This window comes from Capra hircus, chromosome 6 (genome assembly GCF_001704415.2).
Source record: "Capra hircus breed San Clemente chromosome 6, ASM170441v1, whole genome shotgun sequence".
In the NCBI taxonomy this organism is placed as follows: domain Eukaryota; kingdom Metazoa; phylum Chordata; class Mammalia; order Artiodactyla; family Bovidae; genus Capra; species Capra hircus.
The window spans coordinates 93711630-93724841 of NC_030813.1; the positions used below are offsets into that span (position 1 = coordinate 93711630).

Consider the following 13212-nt stretch of genomic DNA (forward strand, 5'->3'; position numbering starts at 1 on the left):
TCCCTGGTCCAGGAAGATTCCACATGCTGAGGAGCAGCTAAGCCCGAGCACAACAGCTGGAGAGTAGCCCCTGCTCACCACAGCGAGGGGAAACCCGTGCTCAGCAATGAAGACCCAGCATAGCGAAAATAAATAAATAAATAAAGTTTTAAAAAGAACTCTCTTGAGTAGATAGTGGAAGAAAGCTGTTAGACATACGTGGGAGCCTTTGGATAATGTGGGTCCCTCGTGTCCATTGTCTTTGGCACAGCTTATTCAGAAAGGCCAGAAGATTAATTCTTTTGCAACATAATCTAGTTCAAATTTAAACTATCTTTATTATTATTAGAAATGTAAATGGAAAGACTTAACAGCTTATTGTTTCATAAATACCTTGTTCTCTGTTCAACAAACCCATGAAGGGGCAGTTGGTTTGATTTGAGCCGAATATACATTTTTATCAGGTACCAAGTTTACGATTTTGCCTTATATTTCAGTTTGCCTTCTTGTGATGAATTGGCGACTAATCCTCTTACCCCAGCTTCCTCTGCTCTGCCTTCATTTCTTCAATTATTTATTTAATACTGTTGTAGTGTGTGCATTTTTGTAAGATGCCTCAAATCCCTTCTGAATGAAGTCCATGTATAAATAAATAAATAAAGTCCTGGCAGCTAATTAAAAAAATTTTAATGGAAAAATCTTCTTCAATTTTTAATGGACTTCAGTGAAAATTGTTTCCATGGTAGAATTTATAAGTTGGTATGATTGCTTTGTGGGAGATCTGCTGCACACAGAACTACTAATGAGTTTTTCTTATTATATACTTCCCTATGTCAATGCACTAGTAACCTAGAGAGTTTCGGTGACCTAGGTTACCTCTGTATAGATTGCATTAAGCACTCATGGATTCTGTGTGTCTGGAGCATGAGAAAATCTGTAGAAAGACTTTCAAGGCCAGTAGGTGTCAGAGGCCAAGTTCTCAACTTCAAGTCTGCCATGTTATTGTAACCCTTAGTAATTAGAGGGGAGTTAAGGGAGGGAATGGCAGTAGGGAGGAAAGAAAACTAAGAACTCCTAGAAAAGAAGTGTCTTTCCTCTCTATCCTGATACCATGCCTTCAGCAAAAGTGACTTAGAGACAATGAGTCTGGCTGAAAAATCAGGTAGTCCTCTGAACCTAATATGTAAAGAGAACAAATGTCATTGGGAATCAGTCATCTCTAGTTTCTTGCTCCACATTTGTCTACTTGCTAGTTACCTGGCTTACCACCTAAGGCTCTAAGTACTCAGTGCTCTGTCCCGGGTGCCTGGCTTCTGGTAGAAAGTCAATACTGAGGTGGTGAGTGAATGGATAGGTGGGTAGATCAATGGACACATAGATGGATAGATGGATGGATAATGGATGGGGTGGGCTAAGAATGCAGCCTGCCATGTCAGTCCACAAAGGACGTTGCAGCAGCAGCCACTGCAGCCAGTGGGACACCCTAAAGAGACTCAGGATGAGAAAACACAGGATACTGGCCACTGATAGCTGAGAGGCCTATTAAAGGAATGATTTCAGTGAGCGACTTAGCAGCAGCAGCAGCAGCAGCAAACTAGTTCATCTTCCCATACATGGAAAAGTGCAAAATTCCTTAACTTGAGATATCCAGTTTTAACAGTCATCTTTTGATGTTCCAACTACCTGGCCTTTGTTGCAAAAACTCTGATTAATATGTATCCTGGCTCTTCCCATTCCTCTTTGGAGCAGTCTCTCACAGTTATCTAAGATGCTGTATCCCGGGCTTAAGTCCTCAGTTTAGCCTGCTGTATAAAACATAACTCTCACCTTTTAGGTTGCGTAGTTTTTTCAGCTGACAAGGGTCTTCACAGATTATCATCCAGAAGACACAGTATGAAGAGCTGTTGAGGCAGCATCCACGTGTCTGAGGTGATTTATTCTTCCTGATAGGTCCTGGACAGCATTTACTTCAGCCGGAGGTTCCATGTACGTTGTGTGGCCAAGGCTGTGGACAAGGTGGGCCATGTGGGGACCCCCTTGAGGAGCAACATTGTCACCATCGGAACAGACAGCGCTATCTGCCACACTCCAGTGGTGGCTGGGACAGCCCGAGGCTTCCAGGCTCAGTCCTTCATCGCGACCTTGAAATACCTGGACGTCAAACACAAGGAGCATCCCAACAGGTCAGGGGGAAGTGCCCTCCATGAGGAGATGGCAGAGAGAGTCCCCAGCTGTGCACTGTGTGTTTTCTAGGTGGGACAGATCAGTGAGTGATGCTTCTGCAAAATAAGAATAATGGTGATGAATGCTTCATAAAAAGTTGACTTTCTTCAAATGCGCCCTAATATATGGCCCTTGTCAATCTTGCTAGCCTCATTTCCTTCATCTTGTTATTTTCATCTGCCAGTCCACCTACAGGGAATCACATGTAACTTCCTCAGGGTTTCAAGCACTCTTAGGTGGCCTGACTCTGCCATGTGGCTACTCCTGGCTCCAGCCTTCCCCCGTCCCCTTCCACTCCATAGTCTTAAATCCCATTGTCCCACCATACCTAAGCCATGGCATCTCTCTAGGAACTTTTCCATCATCTCCCCCAGTTTAATTTGGAAGCTTTTACTTCCCGCTTTTCTGGCAGCCACATCTGCCTCTCCGAGAGTGTTATCATCATTCATTCTCTCCTTGTCATCCCCACCCAGCAGACAATGGTGGCAGGGACCATGACTGTTTATTTTGCATCCCCTCTGCCTAGAACGTTTTTCTTGGCACCTAAGAGGCACTCGCTAAGTACCCAGTGAGCAAATAAGTAAAAACACTAGTGAATTATAATTCAGTGGGCAGATATGCCTTTTTTTTCCTGTGTCCTATGATCTTGATGGAAAATGGATGCTTTCATTTTTTGTATAGCAAAAAAAAAAAAAAGATTTCAGGTAGGTTATACATATTCATCAGAGAAGGCAATGGCACCCCACTCCAGTATTCTTGCCTGGAATATCCCATGGATGGAGGAGCCTGGTGGGCTGCAGTCCATGGGGTCGCTAAGAGTCGGACACAGCTGAGCGACTTCACTTTCACTTTTCACTTTCATGCACTGGAGAAGGAAATGGCAACCCACTCCAGTGTTCTTGCCTGGAGAATCCCAGGGATGGGGGAGCCTGGTGGGCTGCCGTCTATGGGGTCGCACAGAGTCAGACATGACTAAAGTGACTTAGCAGCAGCAGCAGCATACATATTCATTAAACCTGGTAGTATTTATGTGCATGCCTTTATGAGCAACTGAGTTCAGAGAAAGGGGCTCATTTACATGAAAAAAAAAAACAGGTTTGAACATGGAGCCAAAAATATGCAAATCCTTCTCTTTTTTCTAACAGAATAAAATTTATTTTTGTAAAAAGCAATAACAGAAGTGTCCAGGGTTACTACTGACCCCGTTCCTTACAAAAAGAGCCATTCTGTTCATATTCTGAGGTTCTGATCCTTCTTTAAAACATGAGTCTTTGTTCTGGGAGACAAGCTGTAAAAACTCACAATGCACCCTCAATAAACATGCTGAAAATTTAAACTTGAACAGTGAAAAAATTGCAGCCCCTCGGTACAGTTTTGTTGTGTTACAGTCTTAACCGGTATTTATTAAGCTCATATTTTATTTAGAATTGTGTACTACAGGCTCTGGAGAAACAGAAGTGAAGGAAATGGTCCTTTGCCCTCTTAGTGGGAAGGCAAGACAGACTCTTAAAGCATACAAGAAATAGCAGCTAATATTAATAAGTTACAGACTTCCCGGTACAAAGGCATCTAAAGGCAGAAGAATGTAGTTCAAGGCAGAGCTTGCTGCAGATTGAGGCCCGTGAGGGCTGGTGGCCTTGCTAGAACTTGCTGGTGGGGAAGGGAAGGCTTTTTAAGTTGGGGAGAGACCATGTGTGTCTTAGTCACTCAGTCATGTCCGACTCTTTGCAACCCCATAGACGGTAGCCCATCAGGCTCCTCTGTCCATGGGATTCTCCAGGCAAGAATACTGGAGTGGGTTGCCATGCCCTCCTCCAGGGGATCTTCCTGACCCAGGGATCGGATCCTGCATTACAGGTGGACTCTTTACCACTAGCACCACCTTGGAAGCCCCAAGACTATTGAATAGTGGAGTATTACTATTTCTAGGCTTTTTTCCTGGGTAGGGATACTGGCCTTAAAGTTTAAGAGCTCAATGATGTCTTTTGGGCACAAATACTTTAGAAAATTCTGTGGCAACCCTCCACAGACAGAGAAAGAAACTTAGCCGTGCCTATACCATCCACTCGGCTCCAGCTCTTGAGGAAACAAAGCTTCCTTTTAAAACAGAAGAAAGCTATAATTTATGGTTGCGATGTTATCTTTTCTTGTATACACAAAAAATCTATGATTCTCGATTACTATCAGTCCCGACTCTGGAGGATCTCCCACGGGCTGGAGGGAGGAGAATAACCCTGCATGCACTTTGTACCCTCATGTACAGGGAGAACTCCTACATGGAAAGCTTCAGGAAAAAAAAAAACTAGTAAATTCATTGGTGAAGACAAATTGAGTTATGAGAAAGCAAGAAAGCTGTCCGTTTCCATTGACCTTAGCCCCCCATACTGGAGGCTTCTCAAGTGGCACTAGTGGTAAAGAACCTGCCTGCCAATGCAGGTAGACGTAAGAGGTGAGGGTTTGATCCCTGGGTTGGGAAGATCCCCTGGAGGAGGGCATGGCAACCCACCCCAGTGTTCTTGCCTGGAGAATCCCGTGGACAGAGGAGATGGTGGGCTGCAGTCTGTGGGGTCTCAAAGAGTCAGGCATGACTGAGTAACTGAGCACACACATGTACACAGTGTACCGTGCTAGCTACTTATAGCAGGCACCTGAAAGCACTGATTTCTGCTCTTGTTTCCCCCCTAGAATCCACATTTCCGTGCAGATCCCGCACCAGGATGGAATGCTGCCACTCATCTCCACCATGCCGCTGCACAACCTGCATTTTCTTCTATCTGAGTCCATCTACAGGCACCAACACGTCTGCTCCAACCTCGTCACCACCCGGGACCTGAGAGGCATCTCAGGTGAGGGGAGACTTCCCTGTTAGTGTGCCCAGCCCAGCACGATGACCCTTAGGGATGTGGCTAAGTGAACTCTGCTTTTCATGTTTTCTCATCCTCAAAATCTGCATGTTAGTGGATCTGCTCATCAGCAAGCAGCCAAACATAGGCAACTTAGACAGTGACGTGAATAGGAAAAAACAAAGACTTTGGAATCAAACTGACAAGGTTCATGTCCCTATTCCACTCCCTGTACAACTCAACAAAAATAGCTGGACAGCTCTGAGCCAACTGCTTTCTTATCTATCACATGAGGAGAATAATTGCTCCCAAACAAGGTAGGGATTGAATGTGCTGACAATTTTAAAACCCCCGTCCTGGTCAATTTTAGCTCCTTCCTTCTGCACTTGGTTCCCATGCTCTCAGCATTTTATAAAGCTCCTGTGCAATGGTAGAAACTACAGGCTCGTTCTCTAGGAGCAGTAGCCAAGGTGGAGCTTGGGGTATGAGGTGTTTATTGGGCATCCACATCTCCTAAAGGGAAAGGGAGGAAGCAGGACTGGGCAGAGGGAGAAGTCTGCAGTGTGGCCAATGAAACCGCAACCAGTTCTTACAGGGAGCTCTGGAGAGAGCCTAGCTGTCCATCGTGTCCTGCTTCCAGCCCCAGTGGACAGACCTCTCTGCCCCACCTCGCTCAGTCCGTGGGTTGCAGACTGCTGGAGCAAGTGCGTGCCGTGGGGCTCTGCAGCTGATCCAGACCCAAGGGCACTGACGGCTGAGGCAGCACATCTCCTGTTCACCAGGGCAGACGTTTTAGTTTACAAAGAATCCTGTCCGTTTCCATTCACCTTAGCAAGTGCACATTAAATGCGCATTTCCTCCCTTTGCAACTGATGAATCATTTAACAGTGCTTTTGAAGACAGGAAGGCATTCGTGTGCTCTTCCATATTCATTAAGCATCACTCTGGATAGTGATGGTCTTGATACAGTAGGAATTAGTGGAGTGTAAATGATTCCTAAGTCACTGGGCTACAGATGAAAGTTTCATTGGTCTGCATATGCAAGCTAGTGGAAGAAACATACCATGTCTATAGGCTGAAAGTTTGCACCTCTTCCTACTTGAACACAATTAGTGCATGTTCACTGACACCCTAGTCTTTGTGGTGCAGAGGGCTGTGTGCTGGTGTCAAACATTCTGAGAAATGGATCAGCTCTTTCGAAATATCATAGTTGCTTTCAGAACCATACAAAGGTTAACCCTAATATTCTAAAATTATGTCTGTATTCAGCTCTCTTCTGCATAAAGGTCTTCCTTAACTTAGAACAGTTCAGTTGCTTGGCAGCATTTGATCCAATAATTTTTGCCTGTAGCAAGGGAGGCTTAGTCAAGCATCATTAGCGAGCTATTTACTCATTAACACAGAATTAAGACTTTTTTTTCTGCAAGAGTTCAGAAACCATAGGAGGTAGGGGAGGAGGTAGTCAGATGTTTGTTTGCTGGCTCCCCATAAAAGCTATTTTTTTAAAAAGTCAGTCTTGAGAAAGAAGATTTCACCAACAGATTCTCCATCTAATAAATCCATTTCTTCAAGGACTGATTGTGAAGCATAGCACCAGCCTGGGCAGGTGTGACAGGCAAGGCTTTACTGTGTTCTTTTCCAAGAGATACACAGGGCCACCAGGCACTGGCTTCTTCATTTATGGTCTCATCCATTCATCTTTTCTTCCCTGGCTCCTGCAGCATCTTCCCTGAGTCTGTGACCCCAGTCACTCTGTTTAACACGTGGCAACAGGCAAGATGACAAGCTCCCCTCGCCTTGTCACCGAGCTTGTGTCAGAAGCCCTGGTTAGTTAATTAGTGTTAGTTGCTCAGTCATGTCCAGCTCTTTGCAACCCCATGGACTATAGCCTGCCAGGCTCCTCTGTCCATGGAATTCTCCAGGCAAGAATACTAGAGTGGGTTGCCATTCCCTTCTCCAGGGGAATCTTCCCAGCCCAGGGATCGAACATGGGTCTTCCACATCTCAGGCAGACTCTTTACAGTCTGAGCCACGAGGGAAACCTGGGAGCCCTGGGGTGCTCTATTAGTCATCTCAGAAGGAAGGAAAGCTCTCTCTGTGTGTCCAAAGGATGTGGCTCTTCCTCTCCCCCCAGGTCCTGGGAAGCTGGTGAAGGGCAGGTGCACAGACTGGATTACTGTTCCTTGCTTCTCCCTCCCCCGCAGAGGCAGGGTTCCTGGACGACAGGGTCCATGACAGCGTGGCACTGGGGCCTGGCTACGACCGCCCCTTCCAGTTTGACCCCAGAGTGCGGGAGCCAAAGACCATCCAGCTCTACAAACACCTGAACCTGAAGAGCTGCGTCTGGACGTTTGATGCCTATTATGACATGACGGAGCTGATTGATGTCTGTGGGGGGTCTGTAACCGCCGACTTCCAGGTGGGTGCCCCAGGGGTCTGTCTGAAGGTTGCGTGCACCTGGATATCATGTTAAAGCTTGTTCATTCGTTGAACTGAAGCACTTTAGCACCCAGTTGCTCCCAGAACTGCACCAACCAAGGGACTTTTCTTTCTAAACCCTGTAAGAGAGACCTTAGCAGCATCATAGCTAGAGCAAGCCCCCCAAAGTCCTCTCAATCAGCTAATTAGAAAATTAATATGGAAGATGTTTAAATTAAGTTGAAGAAAATTAGCTGTCTGCCAGTCATTTATATAAAAATCTAATAGCCTTACTTCTCTAGGTATATAAGTTTTTTCCTCTGGGTGTATTTTGGAAAGGGCTTCCCAGGTGGCTTAGTGGTAAAGAACCCACCTGCCAATGCAGGAGACAAAGGTTTGATCCCTGGGTCAGAAAGATTCCCCTGGAGAAGGAAATGGCAACCTATTCCAGTATTCTTGCCTGGAAAATCCCATGGACAGAGGACCCTGGTGGGCTACAGTCATGGGCCTGCAAAGAGTCCAACACGACTGAGCAACTGAGCGTGCATATTTTGGAAAGTCAAAAAGGTTTACCTTGATAGGAAGATGATGGCTAAGTCGATGTGTTTTCCCCGCGTGGGGAAATGAGTTAAAATGACAGAAGTTCCCTGTCTTTCAGCAGACAAGTAAAGCACTGTTGTCCCAAGCATCATGGCAACTGTTTAAAACACCTTGTTGTCATACCTATTCCAAACCTATGGTTAATAGTCCTTAAACATCAGTAATAAAGAAAGTCCTAGTCACTCAGTCATGTCTGACTCTTTGTGACCCCATGGACTCTAGCTTGCCAGGCTCCTCTGTCCATGGGATTTTCCAAGCAAGAATATTGGAGTGGGTAGCCATTCCCTTCTCCTGGGGATCTTCCCAACTCAGGGATCAAACCTGGATCTCCCCCACTGCAGGCAGATATTCTTTACTGTCTGAGCCACTAGGAAAGCCCAACAAAACAAAACATTATAGCAAGAAGTCACAGTCGTAGGCCATTAATATCAAAGGGACTAGGCTAATGCATCCTCATGGGAAAAACAATTCTAAAGCAGGCGCTACCCAATTTTAAGTAGTTATCTCAATGAACTAAGAAAATCAAATATTTGTTTTTCACTTCAAGTCAGGTTTAACCACACTGAAAGAGGGGACTTATGCGTAATCATTTTAGGAAAGTTTCTTTGATTAAAATTTGTTTCCTTGAGATGCCTCTTGGTTTGGTTAATTCTCATTTTGTATACACTATCGCCCTCTACTGAATAGAATTTTAAAGCCTTCTGAGGTTTCCTTCGTGCTTCTGCAGTTGCATAACCTACATCCACTTTCAAATATGCAAAAGCTCAGCGATTGGTCCTTCTTTGGCCCTCCCCCCCCAAAAAATTATTATTCTTTCTTCTCCCTGACTTTAATTATAGTTTTGGCTATATTTATTCAGAATATGCTTAAAAATGACAAAGACAAGAAATTCTTATTATATATGTCCCACTTTTTAAACCAATACATATATACCACAGAAGTACTTCATTGCTGTCTGTTTCTTTAAAAATAGATGAAACAAGTGGTATATGGTAGAGTGTACAACTTAAAACTCTCCCTAGTTCCTGTCTTTCTTAATCAGATATCGGCAGAATTAGAGAAGACTTAACCTCGCTGAACCTCATCTGAAATGGGCACTGGTAATCTCAAGGTGGGACAGCATCTAGCAAGGTCTGCCACAAAAGAGTTGTGCAGTAAATATTTATAAGAGTTGTTTTTTTTCTAAGGATTAATAAGTAATATGCAGGTTAATGGAGAATAAACAGAAACAGAGGAAAAATAATTTTACCAGTCAGCTAGAAAATTTATGGAGGTTCTAACATCAGCAATGGTGAAATTAGGGCAAATGTATTTAGAAAAACCTGTACATACGGGGACAGAACATGATGTGAGATCCAGATACAATCAGAAAATTTCCCAAAGAAGACAGAGTAAGATTTTCACAAAAGGGTTTTAAGTGCATAAGGAATTAATGGAGCCTTTTGAAGAACTTGGAATCCAACTTTAAATCCCTGACAACTTTGAATATGAAAGAATACTTTGGAAAAATAAAATGTCAATGTCATAAATATTGATTAAGCATTTGGCTCTTTCCCTTAACTACCCATGGAAACATGTTACATTGTATATTCAAACAAAATTGTATGTAAGTTCTATAATGTATTATCACATTTGGCCAATGACAAAATATAATTGTTTTAGAGTAAGCTTTTTTGTCATAAAGGAAATATGTATTTATGACAGAAAATACAATATACATCTCAAAAATGAATAAACCAACTGCCTCACTCATATACAGCTTCTCCATGAAGGCTTCTGCTCATATTTTGTTATGTTTCAATCCAAGTTTTGTTAATTGTGTAGTAAATAAAAATAATAGAGCCGAATTAATGGCAATAAAAGGAACTCCTTCAGAAAAGGTGTTCTCTTAGAAGTATGGTGTGCTGCCTTTTCAACATAATTTCAACAAAGCATTGAATGAAATAGGAAGTTATCTGACTGTGAGCTGTCTGTTGGTAAGTTTCATAGTATGATATCCAAATCCCATGACCTTCTTTCCTCTTGGAGAAGGTCTGAGTACTCACTAAGACATCCAAGTCAGCCTCACGTTCGTCCTAGCATGACTTGGGCATCCTCCCATTTAGGGTTGCTTTATGCTCTCCTACGGCTTTCTGAAAACTATGGTCAGCCAGGGACTGTGTGCTGACGTAGATCCCAGATCTGCCCAGATCCTTTGGGAATAACTGTGATGCCTTAAAAATCTCAACCAAGGCTTCCAGCAAATGATCAGTGGAAGGAGAGCTTCCCATACTTCAGAAGTGTTTTTAGGGAACTGCCTGAGACTCCCTGCTCCCAATGCAAGGGCCCAGGTTCCATCCATGATCAGGGCACTGGATCCCACATGCTCCAGCTAAAGATCCCACATGCCTCAACTAAGACTCAGCTCAGCCAAAATAAATATATTTTTTAAAAAGTTAAGTGTTTTTAAATGTTACCTCCTTGAAAGAGTCTTCTCTGATTATCTGATTGAAAGAAGCATCCTGACCACTTCCCACCCCTTTATTTTTCACATTTATATATCTCCCCTACTAGACTGTAGGTTCCATAAGGCAGGGATTTTAGTTTTTTCCCACTGCTAAGGACCCAGCTCCTAGCCTGGTGCCTGGCACAATCATGAGCGCTTGATTAATACTGAATAAGTGGCTACATGAGTGAATGAAGATTGAACCGGTGTGAGATGCTCATCTACCTCTTCGTGCCGGGGAGAAATAACCCTCTCTGTGTGCACCCACTTGCTCGGCAGGTGAGAGACTCGGCTCAGTCCTTCCTGACAGTGCACGTGCCTCTCCACGTGTCCTACGTCTACGTGACGGCCCCCAGGGGCTGGGCCTCCTTGGAGCACCACACTGAGATGGAGTTCTCCTTCTTCTATGACACTGTTCTCTGGAGAACAGGTATACTCGCTGACATCTTACCAAGCCTTACCTTATGCTTAGCAGCATTTTTTTTTAAAGTATTGCATTTTAATGGTAGCTGCATTCCTCATCCTGTTGTCCTATATACCATCAAAGCAGAGCCACATAAAGTGTAGAAAGGAGACAGATCTGTGGTTTCCGAGAAAGCCTGATGTCCGTAGATGTTAATGCTGGAAGGCCTCCACCATCAAGATAAATTCAGTCCAGGGAGCCAGGGCCCCAGAGGAGAGGATGGCAAGTGATAGACAAGTCCCATACTGCCGAACGAGTGTGTGTTCTTTTGGAATATAGTCTAGAAAAAATGATGTGATTCATGTTGTTTAAGGAGAACAGAGTCTTGAAATCAGATACACAGAAGTGGAGAAATACATCAAGAATAACCCGGGTTACGTTATTCATTTGATATCGAGTTTGCTCTATTGTTGCATCCTTAAAAGTAGGAATTTTAACCCTACTTTTACTTTAAAGACGACAATGCTGAATTTTTTCAATTACCTTCACCCCAGGCTTGTCTATGTCATTGCTCTCCTTAAGAGGAGGCCCCCCACAGAGCCTGGATGGGTGCTGACCCTTCAGCTGAGATCCTCAGGCCTCTCTCTTCTGCCTCTCTCCACCCACCTTCTCCCACTGCCACCCCATGAATGGCCCTTAAAACTCCATGATTCTCTCCTCCATTCACTCCAATGGGTCTGAGTTAATTTTTTATATTTTTTTCTATTTTTGGTGTCTTCTACTTCAAACACAACCCCAAGCTCATTTCCTCTTATTGTATTGCTCCCATTCTTCCTCCTTCCCTGGTGGTGATTTACTTGATCGGAGGCAGTTACTTCATCCGAGTAGATTTCTTTAGATGGGGCTTCACTTCTACTAATGGAAAATACAGTCCTCCCTTCTGTTAAATGGTTTAAGGTCAAATCATTTATTTACATTATATTTCTCATAAGAAATAACCCCAGGGAGTTTTCACAGTCTGGGTCAGATAATTCTTGAGCTGGGGTTTTTTAAACTTCCCCCCTTCTTTGCTTCCCCTTTAGTTTTTGGCCATACTGAACTCAGTGGGTGTCAGGCTTGCAATTGCTCTTATTAAAACCACCGTGGACTCATGTCCTGTCATGGGTAACTAGCTTTCTGCAAGCTAACCTGTAATTCTTTATTGCTTTCAATATGAAGTATAGCCACCAGAACATTGGTTATGGTTCTGTGAAGTCCTGAAAGATGTTCTGGCGAGGAAAAGAAAATACAGCCTGAAGCAGACAGGCTGTAACCACATCCTGGTGTAAAGTTAATAGTAAGAAGGTTTAGGGATCATTTTTCCTGTGCTCTGAGGTGGGACCCTGTGCCTGCTCTAAGGTGACATCTGCAGGTATAAAGACTATGTCAGAAGAATAGAATTGTGAAAAAGAACCAGATAGAATGAGCTGTCTTACAACGCTGACTGGCTCATGTCTCTAAATAGACTTTGTTGTTGTTCAGTCTCTAAGTCTGACTCTTTGCAGCCCACGGACTGCAGCACACCAGGCTCCCCTGTCCTTTACTGTCTCCCAGGGTGTGCTCAAATTCTTGTCCATTGAGGCGGTGATGCAATCCAACCATCTCATCCTCTGCCACCCTCTTCTGCTCTTGCCTCCAATCTTTCCCAGCATCAGAATCTTTTCCAAATAGCCTCTGTGTTCATCCAAGTATGTAAATTTGTCCTAAAGACTTCCCTGGTGGCTCAGACGGTTAAGCGTCTGTCTACAATGCGGGACACCCGGGTTCAATCCCTGGGTCGGGAAGATCCCCTGGAGAAGGAAATGGCAGTCCACTCCAGTACTATTGCCTGGAAAATCCCATGGACAGAGGAGCCTGGTAGGCTACATGTAGTCCATGGGGTCGCAAAGAGTTGGACACGACTGAGCAACTTCACTTCACTTCACTTCACTTCACTTCACATTCAAGTAAGCATGTGGCTCTACTTAGAGGTGTCCCTGGGGTAACTCATGGGTAGGCTACTGTCTGGGAGCTCTTCTCCAAGCCTTCACTTGAATGTTCTGTGTGTGGTTGCCTACCCAGGAATCCAGACAGACAGTGTGCTCTCTGCCAGGCTTCAGATAATAAGGATCTACATTCGAGAGGATGGCCGTCTGGTTATTGAATTCAAGACCCATGCCAAATTCAGAGGTAATATCAGTGCTGTTCTTTTCCTCAAGTTTTTTTCTTTTTTTTAATTACTA

General features: G+C 44.1%; 1 protein-coding gene across 1 annotated transcript in view; it reads left to right on the top strand.

The window, feature by feature from the left end:
- FRAS1 (Fraser extracellular matrix complex subunit 1) overlaps positions 1–13212 on the top strand; it is a 513961-nt gene that overhangs the window by 475976 nt on the left and 24773 nt on the right. Inside the window, exons 65-69 of the mRNA XM_018049625.1 lie at positions 1930–2162; positions 4888–5048; positions 7250–7464; positions 10828–10978; positions 13052–13159. Coding sequence (XP_017905114.1) covers positions 1930–2162; positions 4888–5048; positions 7250–7464; positions 10828–10978; positions 13052–13159 — 868 coding nt within the window. The remainder of the gene's footprint in view (positions 1–1929; positions 2163–4887; positions 5049–7249; positions 7465–10827; positions 10979–13051; positions 13160–13212) is intronic.